Raw genomic sequence first — 19,826 nt, 5'->3', positions numbered from 1 at the left:
AGGCTGGCCAATGCATTCCTATGCGAATGCAGAGACTTAGCAGTGCTGAGTCAGTTTTGCTCAACTACACATCTGATGCACACTCGGCACTGCTACATCAGATGTAGCAATCTGATGTAGCAGAGCCGAGGGTGCACTAGAACCCCTGTGCAAACTCAGTTCACGCTAATAGAATGCATTGGCCAGCGCTGATTGGCCAATGCATTCTATTAGCCCGATGAAGTAGAGCTGAATGTGTGTGTTAAGCACACACATTCAGCACTGCTTCATCACGCCAATACAATGCATTAGCCAGTGCTGATTGGCCAGAGTACGGAATTCGGCCAATCAGCGCTGGCTCTGCTGGAGGAGGCGGAGTCTAAGGTCGGACCTGAATGGAGACTGGTGTGGAGCGATCTTAGACTCCGCCTCCTCCAGCAGAGCCAGCGCTGATTGGCCGAATTCCGTACTCTGGCCAATCAGCGCTGGCCAATGCATTCTATTAGCCCGATGAAGTAGAGCTGAATGTGTGTGCTTAGCACACACATTCAGCTCTACTTCATCGGGCTAATAGAATGCATTGGCCAATCAGCGCTGGCCAATGCATTCTATTAGCTTGATGAAGCAGAGTGTGCACAAGGGTTCAAGCGCACCCTCGGCTCTGATGTAGCAGAGCCGAGGGTGCACAAGGGTTCAAGTGCACCCTCGGCTCTCCTACATCAGAGCCGAGGGTGCGCTTGAACCCTTGTGCAGCCTCAGCTCTGCTACATCAGAGCCGAGGGTGCGCTTGAACCCTTGTGCACACTCTGCTTCATCAAGCTAATAGAATGCATTGGCCAGCACTGATTGGCCAGAGTACGGAATTCGGCCAATCAGCGCTGGCCAATGCATCCCTATGGGAAAAAGTTTATCTCACAAAAATCACAATTACACACCCGATAGAGCCCCAAAAAGTTATTTTTAATAACATTCCCCCCTAAATAAAGGTTATCCCTAGCTATCCCTGCCTGTACAGCTATCCCTGTCTCATAGTCACAAAGTTCACATTCTCATATGACCCGGATTTGAAATCCACTATTCGTCTAAAATGGAGGTCACCTGATTTCGGCAGCCAATGACTTTTTCCAATTTTTTTTTAATGCCCCCAGTGTCGTAGTTCCTGTCCCACCTCCCCTGCGCTGTTATTGGTGCAAAAAAGGCACCAGGGAAGGTGGGAGGGGAATCGAATTTTGGCGCACTTTACCACGCGGTGTTCGATTCGATTCGAACATGGCGAACACCCTGATATCCGATCGAACATGTGTTCGATAGAACACTGTTCGCTCATCTCTACTGGGGAACATACCCAGAAAGCAGACAGTGTGCTGAATTTAGCGCACTGTTAGCTTTCTAGCAGTATAGAATACCACACATCTATGAGGACATGAAAGGTCCTCTTTACGTCTGGAGACACACTGATTTTTTGTTCTTGTAGATTTTGCCAGTGTTTTTGAACCAAAGCCAGGATTTAGCAGGAGGGAGACGTATAAGAGCTTCCTTTGTATGGTCCACTACTTTTAAAATCACTCTTGGCTTTGGCTGAAAAATCTGTAGCAAAATTTGCAAGAAAAATTCAATCGGGGGTAATTTATGAAGACTGGCGGTTTGAGTGCCATCCTTAATAAAGCCCCTGAGCGAGGTATAGCCTCTTTACATGTATACGCTTTGTTCTAACCCCACAAAACATTACAAACATGGTGCATAAAGACAGACATGGCTCATCTTTAGTGTAACAAAGTTCCATAAGCTAAAGATGTGTCACAATTACACCCATCAACGCCAGAAAACTGTCATATATGGGTAAATGAATTACCCCCAGTGTGTGTCTCCAGCCTGAAGGGGTTTTCTGGGACATAATAGTGATGGCTTATACGGAGGATGGGCCATAGTTATAGAGTTATCAGTACTGACCTCCAGAATCTTGTTCTTCTGCCCTTCATTCACTTTACCAGCCAGGCAACAATGGGATATAGCATTCTGAATAATGTATTTGTTAGATTTAGCACTGGGTTCCTTGTACAACTTTGGTCCTGTAAGCAACAGAAGAATGAAAATATATGTACTAAAGAGCAAAACAAAAGATTTCTAATGATATGTAGCAGTGATAATGATGCAGTAATGATGTAGTAATGATGTAGTAATGATATGTATCTGTTCTGAGCCCTGATGACATCACTGAAAGTGCCAACATAGTCCTGTATTATGGTCCTGTCTCTACTGGAGCTACAACCTAAATGGCAAATACACCTATAAGTAAGTTTTGTTTGCTAAACTTTACTTTTACTATGAAGGAACCAATACAATTAGTCTTATGCCACACACATACTTTATATCATGTTGCAGTTGTGACAGCAAATGACATTCATTCCATAGGATTACACTGAACTACAAAGAACATGCTTGTTCATGTGATGATAATATTAATGAAGACATAATGTAAAAAAGTTGTATGACTGTGACAGAAATAGTTGGTATTCATGTTTATGTATGATAAGTACAATCCCTGTCTGTATATTCTGTAGCCGCACAAGTAAGTCATACGTATAGTTGTCCTATGCTCAGAACCGCCACAATAAAGCGGAGAAAGACGTCCTCCTTATACTGCAGCACTTTTCTCACATAGTTTATAATAGCACCTACCTGTGTACTCTGTAGCTGATGCCACTGAAGAAGTAGTGGAAGCATTTTCCCAGTCTTTTTCCCCATTACGACTACCAGCACGACCGGGTGACAGAAAACCTTCTACAGATTCTGACCTAAAAGGACTGCCAAACAAACAAAAAGGCAAAATGTGTAAAACAAAATTCATGCAAAGATATGTTCACACATGTAACAAATGTAACAATTAAAATAAGGAAGACTGAGTAGTATTTGAAGAATAATATAAAATCATTGCAATCAAAGATCACAGCAGACACCCAAGATTGGGCAGTTATGTGCTCCCATCCTAAGCACGGACCTTCTCTGTTCCTCTGATAGAGAGTGCTTCCTGTATGAACAGCCTATCAAACTCACAATGCAAGTATATTATTGCCTCTCTCTGGCTCCCATGGAACTGTATTGTGTGTTTGAGCTCCTGTTTACGCAGGAAGCACTATGTGCATTAGAGATAATGGAGCATATAATTTAACAATAAACATTCGACCTGCTCTTTCTAGACTGTAGGAACCTTAATTCCTCAATATACAAGTATTCAAGAAAAGGATTAAAGCCTTGGACTAAGCAACAAACGTGTGCAGTGTTTGGTCATTAATAAATTAAGATCATTATGTACATACAGTATATAAAAAAAAAACACCACCTCTTTACCCTATACCTCATATATAGAATATAACACAGAATATTAAAGGGGTTCTCCTGTGCGGGAAGCTATTCCCTATCCGGAGAATAAGGGTTAATAGGGGATCAGACATCAGTAGAACAGGGAATGTTTGTCCCCTTTTCAGAATGGTTGGTACGCGGTGGTTGACTGATAATTCAGTCCATGTTCCCAACTACCTATTTTCTCTTCTCACTTTCTCTGCAAAGTGCTTTAGTTGCTGAGCCCTGATTAGAGTTAGAACAGTGCATTGACCAGAGTCTCTTATCTCTGCATACAAACCCAGAGATAACTGTGCAATTAACAAAGCACACTGTTCATCTGAGTATACTGCTGGCCTGAGCTAAATACCAGGAGGGGAGAGGAGACAGGAGAACATGAGAAACTCTGAGATGAGAAAACCAGAATAAATGTGCCAGACAGTTATTCAATAACGTTACGCATATGGTTATTTTTAAATGGAGAGGATTTTTTTTTTTTTAATTGGTGTGCCTCTTTAAAAAAATTTTAAGGTTTTTTTTTTTTTTTTAAATCCAGATCCAGGGAGGAGGCGTCTGGGTCTGTCCTGAGACACAGCATGGTGAGACTGTATTGCACTGTTTTTGTTTACTCGTGTGGTTCATACGAGATAGTAAGCCACAAGTAGAGTTAGTATTTTATTGTTTAGTCAGTGCTCAGACGAGCAGGGTTTTGATTGACATTCTTTTGCCAGAATTTAAAACTGTATTTTAATCTGCTTATTTTGTGACTAAAGTAAAGGATTATTTATTTTGATGGTTTTTTTTTTTTTTTTTTAAATAAACCTGTTTGCTACAGATTTTGTGTCTGACTGGTTGGGTCCGCACCATTGCTGCTACCGAAGTATCTTCCCCACACCCGATATATTATTTGGTGCAGCAAGGTTGTCACCATTGTTCTCATTGCACTAAAGAGCTATGCTTTTCAGTCGCTCCATCCCTCCCTGCTATGAGTGACATGTACACTGCCTGGCTCTATCGGTCGTAGCAGGGAGGTAGCCATTTAGTATGATAAGATAATCAAGGCGGTGACATTCTCGTTGTAAACTGTTCATTAACATATTATTAAAAAGCAACAGAAGTACTGTCTGGAGGCAGAAAAAAAAAAGCATTTTTTATTTGAGATGAGGTCTTTCGGGGACTTTTAAATTGATGACCTAAATGCTACAGCCTCTTCAAACTGCTGATCGGCTAGGGGCCCAGGTGTGAGAACCTTCCAATCCAATTGTAAAGCCTGGAAAAACCCTTTAAAGGAACATAATCTGGATTTTGGGACAATGAGAAAAATTACTTATGTGGCAAAAGGTTCTTTACCTTGGTGTTCTTTTCCCAGAATTCACACTTTCATTGTCGCCTGTGTTCAGTGAGGCCAAGGAAAAGCTTGAAGCTAAAGAAAAGTAATAAAAGTAATAAAATAAATTAATAAAAGAAAAAAGAAATCACTAAAACGTCTCCTACATAAGCACAATTATCAGTTCCACTAATGGGAATATGTTCCATTAGATGTGACTGGCGTAGATCTTGGTTCTTAATCTTTCTCCGCAGTATATGATGAAATACTATAATAGTAGCAATAATATATACAATGATATAATATATACAATTATCCAAGTCTATCATTACTGTAACGCATTTCCATTAAACAGCTATGGCTATGTGCACACACTTTTTGCCATGGATTTTCAATTTGAAAGGCTTTGGACCCAAATTCAATGGGGCTAATCCAGTGTGTGCTAATACACCATGGATCGCTCTGCAATAAGTGACATAAGTGAAAAACTCGAGCACGTCCTCACTCTTCATACTCAACTTGTATCCCAGAAGTGGCCCTGGTGGAGTTACATTACCTGGAGGAGCCCCAGTAGGTGTTCTGGGTAGTTCCACTTGATGGTCTCTGTGGATGGACTTAGGCCTGGCCTTTTTTGTTCTGCTGATGTTGACCCGAGGTTTAATAACAGAGTCCATATCTTCCATTAACTTCAGCTGTTTCCTACGTAGGTATTCTTGTTTGATAAACTCCCGTCTTGCTTTCTCATCCTCTTTCTTACTACGTTCTTCTTCTGACTTTCGTCTGCGAAAAGAATATTATATATTAGCGTAATAACAGCCCCAAATCCTAATGAAGATTACCAGAGGATTAATGCTTCATTATTCTACATAACTAACACTTATTAGAATTAAAGGCATTTCCAGGATCGTGCTTCATTCTCAACTTCAGAAATCTATACAGACGTCTTGATGTAATATTCTAATTAAATGGGTTTTATGGGAGATAAATATTTATGGCCCATGATTAGGATAGTATTAGAATAGTATCTGGTGGGGGTCCGATTCCCAAGACCCCCACAGATCAGCAGTACAATATGGCAGGTGTGTTCTGGTAAGCTCTCCTTCTGCTTCAGAGGCAAGAAATCTATATTAATTCTTCACATAGCCGGTTTGCAGCTCAGTCCCATTCAAATGAATAGGTTTGAGTTGAAATACCAACCACAACCCCTACCCCCTTGAAGAAAAGGCCATATCACTCAGTTTAATGCTGCAGTGTCTTCAGGCAGTTGATCAGTTGTGGTCCGAGGCATTGGACCCCCACTAATATGATACGGACAACTTATACTAAGGATAAATCATCAATGTTACGATGTTAGGTAACCATGTAATTATAATAGGAGCCTAATACCAAAGCAGCCATAGAATTTACAAAAGCCTTGGAGTAAAGACACACTGTGTTCAGATTTCTACAGGTTAGCCAAGTGTGCAGACTAACTCAGAACGTCCATGGCGCAGTATCTTTCCGAACAAGCAAAAGCCATCAGTGGAGAAAAGAAGAGCATAAGTGCTGCATCTTTCATATTGGCATATGCTTTATATAGGGTCAGTCTAGTAGCATTTATATGCCAAAAAAAGTTTTAGGCTAAGGCCCCACATTACGGAAACGCAGCATGTTTAGTTGCAGATTTTACTGCGGTTTTTGAGCCAAAGCCAAGAATGGCTACAATAGGAATGGGAAATATATAGTAAGTTCTTATACTTCTCCCTTCAGCTCAATCCACTCCTGCCTTTGGCTCAAAAACAGTAAAATCTGCAACAAAAAAAGCTGCTTTTCTGCAACATGGAGCCTCAGCCTAAATGTCATTTCTTCTATGCCTCAGACTAGCGCAGACACCAAGTACAGTAAATAAAGGACACAGTGGATGGTTGGATTATTCAGGTCTGTTTTCATGAATATGTGAAGATAATACCCAGCACGATCACATATCCTGCCATATGCCACCCTGACAAGCAACATAAACTGCAGGTGACCCGATGTTCCAGCTGGATAACACTTGCCCCGCTCTGTATGATAGGTTTCTCTAACCTGGCTTCTTCTTTCTTGACTTCCAGCTCCATCTCTTGCTCCATCTTCTTCTGCTGATTTTCCCGTTCTCTCCGCAGCCTCTTCTCCAAAAGAGCAGCCCGCTTTGCAGCCATATCATTTTCCTCTTTGCGATCATCCTGCAGGAAAGAGTAAAAAGTATTACAGCAGGTGTATTAATACATTGAAAAACATGGTGTGCAGGTCAGTAATTTTCCTGGGTCGCTGGTCATCACAAGTTACAAGTGACCTCATCAGACAGACAAGAGTGCAGAAAAAAAATTAAATCATTTCAATACTCACTATAAAACCAAGACAAAAGTAGATAAGGCCATGATGCCACATAGTAGCCATAGTAATATTTGACCCATACGCTCTACGATGGAATTGAACGAATCAGTCTCTTGCTTGTTCTTGCTACTTCTATCTCTGTAGATCACACTGGAGCCATTTTGCATAGCAGAGGTAGAAATCTGGCTTCGGTGACAAGCTGAAACTGCGTGAATTATACTGTACAGACTGTCCACAGGGTAAGAGGACAGAAACTCCTATCACAGTTAGTGCTGATGATCGCACAGGCTCCTGTCATACGGTTATCACGAGGAAGAGGAGTGCAGCCTCCCTGACTGTATACTTATTGGAGGGGGATTCATCAAGACCACTGTATTCTATGACTTGGTGTCCCCCTACTCCAGAGCAAGGGGAGCTTAAAGGCGTTGGTCAATTTCAGATCAATATTGAGAGGAAAATGTTATTGTTGGAATAATAAAAAGTCGGACAATTTTCCAGTATACTTTCTGTATCAATTTCTCATGGTTTGCTAGATCTCTGCTTGCTCTCATTCATTATGGTTACTCCCAGTGGATACAAATCAGTCCATGGTCATGTGATTATAGTATATGGTCATGTGATATACAGTCCATGGTCATGTGATGTACACACAGGTGCACAGCTCGTTATAATCACAGCACAGTACTCAGACATCTCCCTGGTAACGAGCTGTGCACCTGTGTGTACATCACATGACCACGGACTGTATATATCACATGACCATGGACTGTATATATATCACATGACCATGGACAGCGAAGCACAGTGAATAAACACAAGCAGAGATCTAGAAAAATGTTAGGAATTGATACAGAAAGTATCTTGGAAAATTGTACAACTTTCTATTATATAAACAATAACATTTATCTCTCAATATTGGACTGAAAGTGGCCGACCCCTTTAAATCACATTGATGCTTTGCTTCCTCCTCATGCCCATGGACAAATTTACATACGCCCTGAGGCTGCCATAGATTGTAACAACATTTACATCACTTTTGTCACATAAATTATGTTAATATGACAGGGGCGGTGACTGGCAATTTTTGGGCAAATGGCACTTGCAATTGTTTTAGCCATAAGTGGTACTAAAAATTTGCAAATCATGGAATCAGCTGTAAACACTGTTGAGGAATTTTTGCCTATATCTGGCAAAGGGAGGAAGACTGATAAAGCAATGTACTGGGTAGAACACTTCAGTTAACTTAAGCTACAAGTTTGAACATGATTCTTGAGATGGGAATACCCCTTTATTTATAGACATAATAGAACCACACGCCAAAATGGCAATACCTCCCTGTGATTTAATTTATATTAATTGCAATTTTCTGTATTCACCAATCCTTCATCAGACAAGTGCAATATATTGAAGTTTTCCCAGTGAACATTGTCAAAGGAGCATATCATGTGTGAGTTCTAAGTGTTGAGCCTGGAGGATGCAGCATGTGCAGAGCAAGTAACATACTAGGAGAGATGGAAAATATGTGATGCTCATGACATGCGGCCCAGGATCCGTCCTGCAGCTCCCCAGCTAAACAGCCAAATATCACAGGTCATGTCCTGCAGACCATCGCAGATATACCATTTCTCCTGGTATGTGACTTACACGACACATGCTGCACCCTCCAAGCGTAACACTCAGAACCTCCACATGATACGAGCATTTCAATGATGCCTGACCGAATTTTGTTGAAGGAATACCCCTTAGAGCTGCTTATATTTTGTTATCTGAACGTGGCCCAAAGACCTGCTAACAATAAGCAGACTGCAGGGTATGCCTAGCGGCCTGTAAAGTATGGTGGTACTCCGTAGCAAGCGCGTAGCAAGTGTTCAATCCCCCTGCAGCACCACGGCATATAACACATTACTCAGTTCTCACTGAAATTAACAGAATCTGAATAATGCATGTTCCCAAATCCTCCTCCTTGTAGCCATCTATTTATTAACAGATGTCCCTTCAATGGGGGATTCCCATCTATTAACTCTCCCTCAAAAATACCCATGCAGCATTGAAAGGATTTTGTAATTGTGGGTCAAGTGTGTTTTCTTGCCAGGAAGACTCTTGCTAAACACTGGATGGATTTTCGTGCCTTCCTGAATAACTACACACGGTTCATCAACTGTGCACTTGTCATGAATCTGACTGGTGGGTCACAAGTATTGACACAGCAGCACACAGATCAAATGCTCCTAAAAAATCATGTCCACAGGGGGCCCACGTAAAACCTATCTGCATAAAAAAAAGTGGTTACCTAAGGAAATCCGCGGACCCTATAGAATATAATGGGGTCTGTGTGGTTTCCGCACAAAACAGTCGGAGAGAAAAAGAGTAGTTACTTATTAAAAAGGATCATACCAAGAGAATACTCGGCCTCTTTTTACAACATGGATATGTTTGTGTTCTTCTCTACCACTTGGGATTATTTTGATGGGTCAGTTCTGTTGTCCATTTATTATTATATTCTAATATTTATATTATATGAATTGTTGTTCCATTAATAATTATATGAATTACTTAAAATTATTTATGGGACATTCGCTCTAATTCACCCATTGGATATATGTAATTGTCCCCTGGTAAATACATTTCATGATTTAACCTTTTTAACCTTTTTGCGTGTTTTCAGGGCTCGTTCACACGGGGCAAGAGGGGGCGGATTTTGACGCTGAATCCACCTCAGAATCCGCCCCCTCCCAATAGAGGTCTACATAGATCGCTAGCGTTCTTTTTTTCCGTTGAGTGGTATGTTCCCACTCACGGAAAAAAGACGCGAGCTGCCCTTTCTTCAGGCAAATTTCGTGGCTCATTCAGCCGCGGCGTCCGCCTCGCAGCAGCACCCTCAGGACTAGGCCCATTCATTTGGGCCTACTCTGGAGCGGGAAGATGCAACAGTCGGAAGCCATGGCAGTCGCATTTTGGTCCTATTCTGCCGCAGCTTCCCGCGTCAAAATCAGTACCAAAATACATGGCCCGTGCCCCCGTGTGTACGGGGCCTTAGTCTTGTGATTAGTAAATCAATTTTTTTTTTTTTAATATTGTGAATATACAGGACATTTTTTGTAGGGAGTGATTGACACAGTCTGCAGTATACTGTATATTTTACGGTATATTTCCCATACCATGTGTTCCATCATCGTCCGTTCTGCATTTATATATTGTAGGTTAGTGAATAACATAAATGAATAATAAGGATACTAATGTAACCACAAATGCCCACCTTGAAAAAGAAGCCACAGCAAACTTTCTGGTCTTCAGGGACTGGTTCTTTCTCAGGTTCTGCTTCAATTTTTTCAGCTATCTCCAGTGGAGGCTGCAGCTTGGAGAGAGGGACTTCGATAAGACTACCATTTTTAGCGGATGCGAAACTCCTCTGACTGAACACTTCATCATTCGGTGTCACACACACGGTTTCTATAATAGGCTGAGATAACACTTCAGATACTGTTGATTCAATAGGTTTTTTCTCTACTTCTACCATTTTCTCAGTCTGCCCAGAGGTCTCATAAGATTCCACGCCTTTGCCAAGGTCTTCGTTTCCAGGGTTCTCGTTGTTAGAACATTCGTCGGTATTAGAGATTTCCTTAGCCTGCTGATTTTCAGTGACAGGTTTTCGATCATCTCCGAAGTAAACAAAGGATCTTGTTTGTGTCTGGCTTGGTGAGAACCTTCGTAGGCGTGGAAGGCTATCTACAGATTGCGGCGGAGTCAAAGTGCGATTTAAAGGAGTTATCTTGAGCTCATTGGGTCGAGGTGTTCTCTGGGGTTTCACAGGAAAAGAGACAGTCTTCTTGAGCGAAGATTGAGGAGATCTATGCGCTTGCCTAGGAGACTCCAAGGTAAAGCAAGGAATTGGGGACCATGTTACTGAGGGTTTTGTTGCTGGTTTAGACTCCTTCTGGGGCACTTTTTGTGGTGAGGGTTGAGGTGGAGATATCACCCAGGCTTGCTTCTCTCTCATCTGCATTAACATGTCCTGCTGTAAAGCCAGCCTTTGCATTTCCTGCTGGAGAAAATTCAGAGACGAATTTAGTTTCTCAATGGACTTCGTGTACTCTCCTACATCAATTTCAGTCATGTTCTCTTCACTTGGGCTTGTTAGACTCCAAGATTTTTCTGTATCTACAGGTGTTGTAGGAGATTTCAGCCACCTGGATGGTATTTGCTCACTATTTACTTTTAAGGATGGGATGCCAATATCTGAAGGTCGCATTTCCTTTTCTTGATGGGTTTTCTCGTTTTCCAAAGATGCAGCTTCTTCTTGCAGGGGAGAGATCCCATCTCCCTTCTTTTTTACAACCGTTAGAAACGCGGTTCTTCCCATTTTCTGCCGCTGGCGTGTAAACGCCGCCTCTACCTTTTTTTTCTGTGCCTCGATGGCTCTCCTTTTTTCTTCTAATTTCATTCTCAGCTGCACCACCTCAGAGGCGAGGAGCTGCGTTGTGTCTTTGCTTTGTGGAAGAGAGTTTACCTCTTGGATTTGGCCAAGTGCAACCACTTGTGGAATATTTAGCTCTGAACCCTCTGGAGTTGTTTTTTGTGAACTGCTTCCACTACTCCTGCCATCTCCATGATTGAGTTTTCGGAATTTTTGTTCTGCAAAGCTGGTCATTTTGACCCCAGAACTGGAAGAAGCTGTACTACCTGCTTGAGATTTGCCACTAACAGAGCTAGGACAAGGACTGACTGGTTCCCGAGTATTATTTACGTGAATCCCATAATCCTGTTGCAACTTCACATGGTCTTCTAAGTCAGAATCTAAACTAACGGTGTAGTCTTTCAAAGAAGAATCCTCATCCATAGTTTCTGGAATGTCTTCCGATTGTATATGGATTCCAGTGTCCACCTCTGTATTGTCCGTAATGGGGCTCAGGGATCCTTTTTTGTCAATGATGTCTAAATTAGTGTCCACAAGAGCTAGAGGAGATAACACATCAATGTTATGAAGGAAGAAGCCATTGTTAACTTGATCAGTAATGACAGGAGTAGTCTTCTCTGGGTTGTGAATGATCTCAAGGGCTTCCTCAATACTTGGAGCTTCTATCTGACTATCCAGTTCATCTGTTGATATTCTATTCTCATGCGGGCCATTGGGTTGTCTATTTTGGTCACCATCATCTGAGTCCCATTTGTTGCTGGTGGGTGACAAGTCATCATAATTGTGAGGCACCTGTCCCCATTCTTCATTGATGCTATCGGATTGTCCTTGACCGTTGATGGGTTGAAAGGAAAGATTTTTTCGGATGTGTTTTGGAACACGGGCCAGGTTTAGAGAGAAGCCTTCATTACTAACAGATCTTCTGATCGGTCTGCTTGGGGTTGTCACTCTGATTCCATCTTCTTTATCAAATGAAATGTCAAATGATACGCCATGCATTGAAGACCTAACATGAAAAACAGAGGAACATATTAAGTGAACTGGCAGCAAAAAAACATTTCTGTAGAGGAAACAGACAATAAGTGGCAAAACAATGTCAATGTATACATGGAAGTAATAATATATACCGTATATACTCAAGTATAAGCTGACCCGAATATAAGCCGAGGCCCCTAATTTTACCACAAAAAAACGGGAAAACTTATTGACTCGAGTATAAGCCGAGGGGGGGGGGGGGGGAATGCAGCAGCTACTGGAAAATTTCAAAAATGAAAATGGTCGGAATTTTTGGGTGCAGTAGATGCTGGGTGCTGGGGAAGGGGAGGGGGTGTTTTGGTTGTCTGTCTGCCCCTTCCCTGAGCTTGAGGACTGGGTTTTTTCCCCCCACTTGGAATTCAGTCTGTCTGAATATAGGATATCTGCAGTGCTCCTATTAACCCCTTTCTGACGGAACAGGAGCACTGCAGATCCCCTATATTCAGCAGACCGGGCACTTTCAGACACAGGGATAACTAATGTGTTTGTGTTTCTCAGTAATTTTCTACTTTTATATGTATTCTAGGGAAAGGAGGGATTTAGAACTTTTATTTATTTTAAGCTTCTTTTTTTTCACTATTTTATGGGAGAGTCTATACATTACTATTGCGGCTGGTCATAGACCCCCCACTCCTCCTTCAAAAGAAGAAAATAATTTTTTTTTTTTTTGCTTGACTCGAGTATAAGCCAAGGGGAGCTTTTTCAGCACAAAAACTGTGCTGGAAAATTCGGCTTATACTCGAGTATATACGGTACTCGTAATATATACTCACATACAGGATCTAGCAGCTGACTGGTTGATCATGCGACTCACGCTTTGCTGAGCTACAATGATCATTTAGATACTGAGCTATCAGAAGTTCTAGAAAAGTGGCCGACAAACATTTTGTACAAACAATTCAGAAATTTTGAGTAAAATTGACAAAAATATCTTCAGTTGGCTTCTCTCCAGAGATGATAAACAAAATACCTTCCAGAATTTGAGCAAATGCTGACTTAGCACATCCTGTATCCTGACACTTCAATTGACATAAATCTCTATCTCTTTTATTTTTCTGTTATGATAAAACGTGAGACATATTGAAATGGGTGTTGTAGCGGTCAGGGATTCCATTTACCCAGTACATATTCACATTCTGCAAATTTAAAGAGACACTAGGCTTCAGAGTTGCCAATTAGAAGGAAACTTGTCATCTAAAGACTGAAAATGTACATAATTTATGTCTTATTTCTAGGACGTCTATCTTGACATTTACATTTTTGGGATTTTTAGGTGCTTCCAGACAGAAATACACATTTATTAGATATGTGATTGCTCATGCCTTGGATTTTTTGCACAGAGGGTATTTTTTGGAACCTACTAAATCGACACATATTTACTTACCGTTTTTCCTTAGGCCAAGTCCCAACCTGTCCATCCACATAGGACATTGAAGATGATCTTCGGATGACAGCTAAAATGTTAGCATAGATAATATTAGTAACACGGATATGTGTGTATCCATCTGTAACATCAGCTTCAATGAAAAATCTAATGATTTGTTTGTTTTTGTTTTTTTTATATATGAGGCCTAAAGAGGTGATAGTATCACCAAGACATGGCTCCAACAAGATGACATCGATAACTGAGGCATGAATAGGTATAAACACATGGAAGGAGTGGTGTCATAGTAAGTGGAAGGATCTATTCATATAAAAGGTAACAAAGTGGGCAACCCCTTTAAAGTTATTTACTATGCATGATATCCGGGCTCAAACACAATGCTGACATCCATTCCTCAATAAAATATTTCTCATACCCATGGTGACATTATAATACCACTTCTCCACTGTGACAATATGGCAGAAGTGTTTTTTGAGCAGGTTCCTGTACAGACTAGAGATGACTGAGTAGTATTCGATCGAATACTTCGCTCCCATAGGAATGCGTGTAAGCGGCTGAACACCAAGGGGTTAAGCGTAGAGATGTGCGAGTACTATTCGGATCAGCCGATCCGAACAGCACACTCCATAGAAATGAATGGATGCACCTGGTACTTCTGCTTTGACGTCGGCCGGCCGCTTAACCCCCCGCGTGCCGGCTACGTCCATTCATTTCTATGCGAGCGTGCTGTTCGGATCGGCTGATCCGAACAGTACTCGCTCATCTCTAGTTAGGCACAGTGAATATTTGATGTGCTTAACCCCTTGGTGTTCGGCCGCTTACACGCATTCCTATGGGAGCGAGGTATTCCATCGAATATTACTCGCTCATGCTGGCACCACAAACACGTACCGTATTTTTCGGACTATAAGACGCACTGGACTATAAGACGCAGGTTTTAGAGGAGGAAAATAGTGAAAAAAAATTTTGAAGCAAAAACTGGTAAAATATTTAATATATGGGAGTTGTAGTTTTGCAACAGCTGCAAGGCCACATTGACAGGTGACCCTGCAGCTGTACGGGGATGCATAGAGTGTTTTTTTTTGCGGGGCCAGAAGTACTTTTTAGTTATACCATTTTGGGGAATATCTATTGCTTAGATCACCTTTTATTGAAAAAAAACCCGGTGGTTTATGATATATGATTTTCTACTTTTATATATATATATTCTAGGGACAGGAGGTGATTTAGAACTTTTATTTAGTTCATATTTTTATTATATATTTTTAAAGCTTTTTTTTTTTTTTTTTTTACTATTTTGTTCCCCCCCGGGGGCTTGAACCTGCGGTCACTTGATCGCAAGTCCCATAGACGGCAATACAACTGTATTGCCGTCTATGGGACATTCTGTCTATTAGTATTACGGCTGGTCATAGAGACCAGCCGCAATACTAATACAGCAGTGACAGGCCTGGGAGCCTCATTAGGCTCCCGGCTGTCACCCGAACAGGTCGGCTCCTGCGATATCGCCGCGCTGGAGCCGGCCTGCAACTCTACAGGTACGGGGCCGGTGGGGACCGGCCCCGGGGGAGAAGGGGCCACGGATACTGACCCGGCATCCACTGTATTAGAGAGGCGGATGCCGGGGAGGGATAGACGCCGGGGCCTGAGACATCGCTGCCCTGCCCTGCATGAAGCCAGCGGCGGGGGGGACGGAGGAGCGGAATAGCATCACTCCTCCCGCTGCTGGCTTCATGCAGGGCAGGGCAGCGATGTCTCAGGCCCCGGCACCTGTAATGGCGTCTAACACTTGCCGGCTTCCGCCTCTCTATTAGAGCGGGTGCCAGGCGCCACATTCGGCCTATAAGACGCACCCTTCTTTTCCCCCCAAATTTGGGGGAAAAAAAGTGCGTTTTATAGTCCGAAAAATACAGTAATTCAGCAACCAGAGCTTAGAAGCATGTTATTAAAACATAACTTAATGAAAATTAAATAATTTTTTTTTTTTTTTTTTTACATGATGACACAAATAAACCATGAAAAACAAAGTAACAAAAAAATGACGCACTTACTACATGTAAACAAGACAAGTGAAACACAACTGCCGCCTACGCGTTTCAAGGACGAAGCCCCTTACTCATGGCGATGGTTCATGGCCTTGAAACGCATAGGTGACAGTTGTGTTTCACTTGTCTTGTTTACATGTAGTAAGTGCGTCATTTTTTTTGTTACTTTGTTTTTCATGGTTTATTTGTCATCATGTAAAAAAAATAAAATAAAATAAATTTTCATTAAAAGTTATGTTTTAATAACATGCTTCTAAGCTCTGGTTGCTGAATTACATGTTCGTGGTGCCAGCATATTTCCGACCTGGACTGGGAGGTTCATTGACTTTTTCGTGCACCAGAGCTTGGTAACTGTTCACATTGTAGCCACTAACTATATATCTTTTAGGGCTGTGGTATTTTTCCTCTTAGTTATGACTACTCGCTCATCTCTAGTACAGAGATCTGCAACCAGACAGTAGGACACAAAATAGAGCCGACAGACACAGCTGAGTACATTTTCGTCTCTAAACGTAACCAAACAGCAGAAAAACAGGGAGGAAAGGCCCAAAGCATTTTATTTTTATGCTTTAGCTAGTGCTACCTATTCCCCAAGAATATTGGAGGTCTTGAGGACTGGACACAACAGAGGGGCTTCTGAAGCTACAAATAAGTCTGTAGATGTAGGTTACTATCCTTCCAACAGAGAGATAGAGAACTCTTACCTGGACCCGGTGGTGACGGCGGATCTTGTGGGGATCTGCAAGATATATTACAATTCAGTTTCATTTGCCACTTTGGAAAGTAAAGAAGGGATTTTGAAAGCATTCAGTTGGCACAAGCTCAGGGGCCTGGATAACTTATTTATTGAATGTGGAAAAAGGAAATTTTTACATATTTTTTGGTCTCAACTTAGTAAAGTTACTGGAAGTTACTGCAACTCCATAAAAGAGAAAAGGGACGTCCTGTTTAAAACATTTGACATGTCTAAAGAACATGTTGGCCATTTGCTCCTTGTCCTACTTTTCTGTTAACAAGTAAAAGACTGGTCTGTAGTTTTGTACACTTATGCAATGACTAGGCTACGCCTTTTACCCAATTTTCTGAACAATTTCTGATGAAGATTTGTAATATAGGTTTAGGATATGAAATTATTTTCATCTAGCACTACATATGGTCAGTGACACCTGTCATTATGGTACATCACTGAATACACTAAGCATGGGGTATTAAATACTATAAATGGTAGTCTGTATCAATGGTGTCTATCGTCTAATGATATTGGTGTATGAAACATGGTAGTAGAGGTATTTCTATATCACTGACAGCTAACCAGAAGATATTAACCATATTATACCATTCTGGCACTTAAAATAAGCATCTTGCCAAGTATAGACAAGATAATATGCAATATATCCAATCGAAGAAGTAACATGTTGCAAGAAGCATTTGATGTATGTTCTATATTATATATTATGTTATAGAATAGGTAATATAAGCATACCTTGCATTAGAGGAACTTGATAATGTATGTCTCCTGTTGAAACGTGAGGATTTTGAGGATGCCTTAGTGGGTCCTGCAAGCAAAATGCAAACGATAAACCTTACAATAGTAATAACATGAAGAAATCCATTGTGCAGTAGATAAAAGGATGAGAGTATACTGTACATATTGTTCTCTATACATTAGACTACATGCACACATGCCGGGTATAATGGCACATGGATGATATTCGTGTGCCACAGATGTCTATATGGTCACATTGCTTTATTTGGGGTGGTAAAATGAACAGGTATAGGATACCGCAGGTGTGTATATGGGGCCATAAAAAATATGTTGTTGTGCTAGTCGTGAAAAAACACAGCTAGCACACTGATCAAACACATGTTCTAGTGCATGGAGCCTAAAATATAGTCCTGCTGCTAAAAATGCCAAGATATTGGATATTTATTTATATTTTATGATCATATACGGCAGTTTGCTGGTGTAAATGATCCCTGAAAATAACGCCAGCTACAACATGATGTAGATTTCCGTGCAAGTCTATGGCTCAGCAGTGAGTGCACATTATTTATGAGGAGGCCTAGTGATAAATGTGTCACCCTCCCCCTCTCATCTGCTGGTACAGGGGATACGGCGACTAGCTTTTTCATAATTCTCCCCAATGAATTCATTATTAATGTTAATGTCAAACTATATCTGTAAAAACAAATAAGTTGTTATTATGAACCTATGTAAATCACTTTATATAGGGCATTCAATATAGCATAAGTGCAGAATGGATACAGAATATTTGGAAAATAGCTAGGTTTTACATGTTTTTTCACATCTTCCCTAGTGATCCTGAGGATGAAGGATTGTAGCACTGCTTTAGTCCTCCAGAACCGCCCCAGTTTTTCCTACACATTGGCCCTCCTGACCACCAGCTCTGCATGGAACTGCAGTACTGGCGTAACTACCGTGGTATGAGCTGCCAGAGGGCGCGGGACATTAGGGGGCCCGGTGACAGCCACTATCGCTGCATTTTTTTTTTTTTTTTAGGCCGTTACGGGCCCTATTTACTTACCGATCGTGGCTGGGCCGGGATCGGAAAGTGACGCCACGGGTCCCACAAACACTATCATTATACTCGGGGATCTTTGCAGACCCCCAATTATAATGATCGGAGGCCCGGGAGAGGTAATAAACATAAAAAACACTGTTACTTACCTCTCCACGATCCTGCCAGGCCTCCTTCCTAGTTTTGACGTCACATGAACCCGGCCTGCGTCCCGGGTCATGTGACGTCCGACGTCAATGAAGAAGGACGGCAGCGGAGGCCGACAGCGGAGGAGTCGGGGGACAGGTAAGAAACAGTAGTTTTTATTCCCCGATAATTTATTCTCCGATTATTATACTCTGGGGTCTGAAAAGACCCCAGAGTATAATAATTGTTTATGGGTGTCCACAGTGGTACATAATACTGTGTGCAGGGTCCACTAAGGGACATAATACTGTGTGCAGGGGCCACTATGGGACATAGTACTGTGTGCAGGGGCCACTAAGGGGCATAATAGTGTGTGCAGGGGCCACTAAGGGGCATAATAGTGTGTGCAGGGGCCACTAAGGGGCATAGTACTGTGTGCAGGGGCCACTAAGGGGCATAATAGTGTGTGCAGGGGCCACTAAGGGGCATAGTACCGTGTGCAGGGTCCACTAAGGGGCATAATAGTGTGTGCAGGGGCCACTAAGGGGCATAATAGTGTGTGCAGGGGCCACTAAGGGGCATAGTACTGTGTGCAGGGGCCACTAAGGGGCATAATAGTGTGTGCAGGGGCCACTAAGGGGCATAGTACTGTGTGCAGGGTCCACTAAGGGACATAATAGTGTGTGCAGGGGCCACTAAGGGGCATAATAGTGTGTGCAGGGGCCACTAAGGGGCATAGTACTGTGTGCAGGGGCCACTAAGGGGCATAATAGTGTGTGCAGGGGCCACTAAGGGACATAATAGAGCGCGCAGGAATGTGGAGGAGGGGGGGGGGGGTCGGTCGAGGTCTTCGGCGACGGTTGGGGGCCATGTCAAAAGTTCACCACGGGGCCCCGCCATTCCTAGTTACGCCACTGAACTGCAGTCTGCATATTCATGTGAATGGAGCAAAACATGGCACAGGATGGGAACATGGAACTTACGAAATGTCACTGTGATTAACCAGACACTCGACTGTATTTGTGCACATATTCTTTGTCTTTTCTGGCAGCAGATAATGGCGTTTTACAGCAACAATTTTCATAACCTATTTCCTAAGAAAATGCTCTGGACATGCTATATTGTTCCATGAAAATCCATTTATCATTCACACTGAGACCTTACCTTGGGTATCAACCACCCGGGGTTGTACAAATGAGGGTTTTACGACTTCAAACCACCAGAAAAGTTCTGCCATAAATACCAAATAATTGGCCTGAAAAAGAAAAAAAACAAACAAACAAAC

At 42.0% G+C, this 19,826-nt stretch overlaps 1 protein-coding gene across 2 annotated transcripts in view; it reads right to left on the bottom strand.

Annotated features, from left to right (window-relative positions):
* Window positions 1-19,826, bottom strand: part of CAMSAP2 (calmodulin regulated spectrin associated protein family member 2) — a 79,732-nt gene that overhangs the window by 2,138 nt on the left and 57,768 nt on the right. For both annotated transcript variants that reach the window (XM_075286418.1, XM_075286419.1), the window contains 10 exons: window positions 19,706-19,796; window positions 17,359-17,431; window positions 16,580-16,614; window positions 13,831-13,900; window positions 10,254-12,417; window positions 6,710-6,846; window positions 5,202-5,425; window positions 4,669-4,741; window positions 2,659-2,783; window positions 1,930-2,048 (listed from right to left, as the gene is read on the bottom strand). In XM_075286418.1, the coding sequence (XP_075142519.1) occupies window positions 1,930-2,048; window positions 2,659-2,783; window positions 4,669-4,741; window positions 5,202-5,425; window positions 6,710-6,846; window positions 10,254-12,417; window positions 13,831-13,900; window positions 16,580-16,614; window positions 17,359-17,431; window positions 19,706-19,796 (3,111 nt within the window). The remainder of the gene's footprint in view (window positions 1-1,929; window positions 2,049-2,658; window positions 2,784-4,668; window positions 4,742-5,201; window positions 5,426-6,709; window positions 6,847-10,253; window positions 12,418-13,830; window positions 13,901-16,579; window positions 16,615-17,358; window positions 17,432-19,705; window positions 19,797-19,826) is intronic.

The sequence above is a fragment of the Leptodactylus fuscus genome, chromosome 9 (genome assembly GCF_031893055.1).
Source record: "Leptodactylus fuscus isolate aLepFus1 chromosome 9, aLepFus1.hap2, whole genome shotgun sequence".
In the NCBI taxonomy this organism is placed as follows: domain Eukaryota; kingdom Metazoa; phylum Chordata; class Amphibia; order Anura; family Leptodactylidae; genus Leptodactylus; species Leptodactylus fuscus.
Note: the sequence above shows the minus strand (reverse complement) of the source record. Positions and strands in the feature narration are given on the sequence as shown.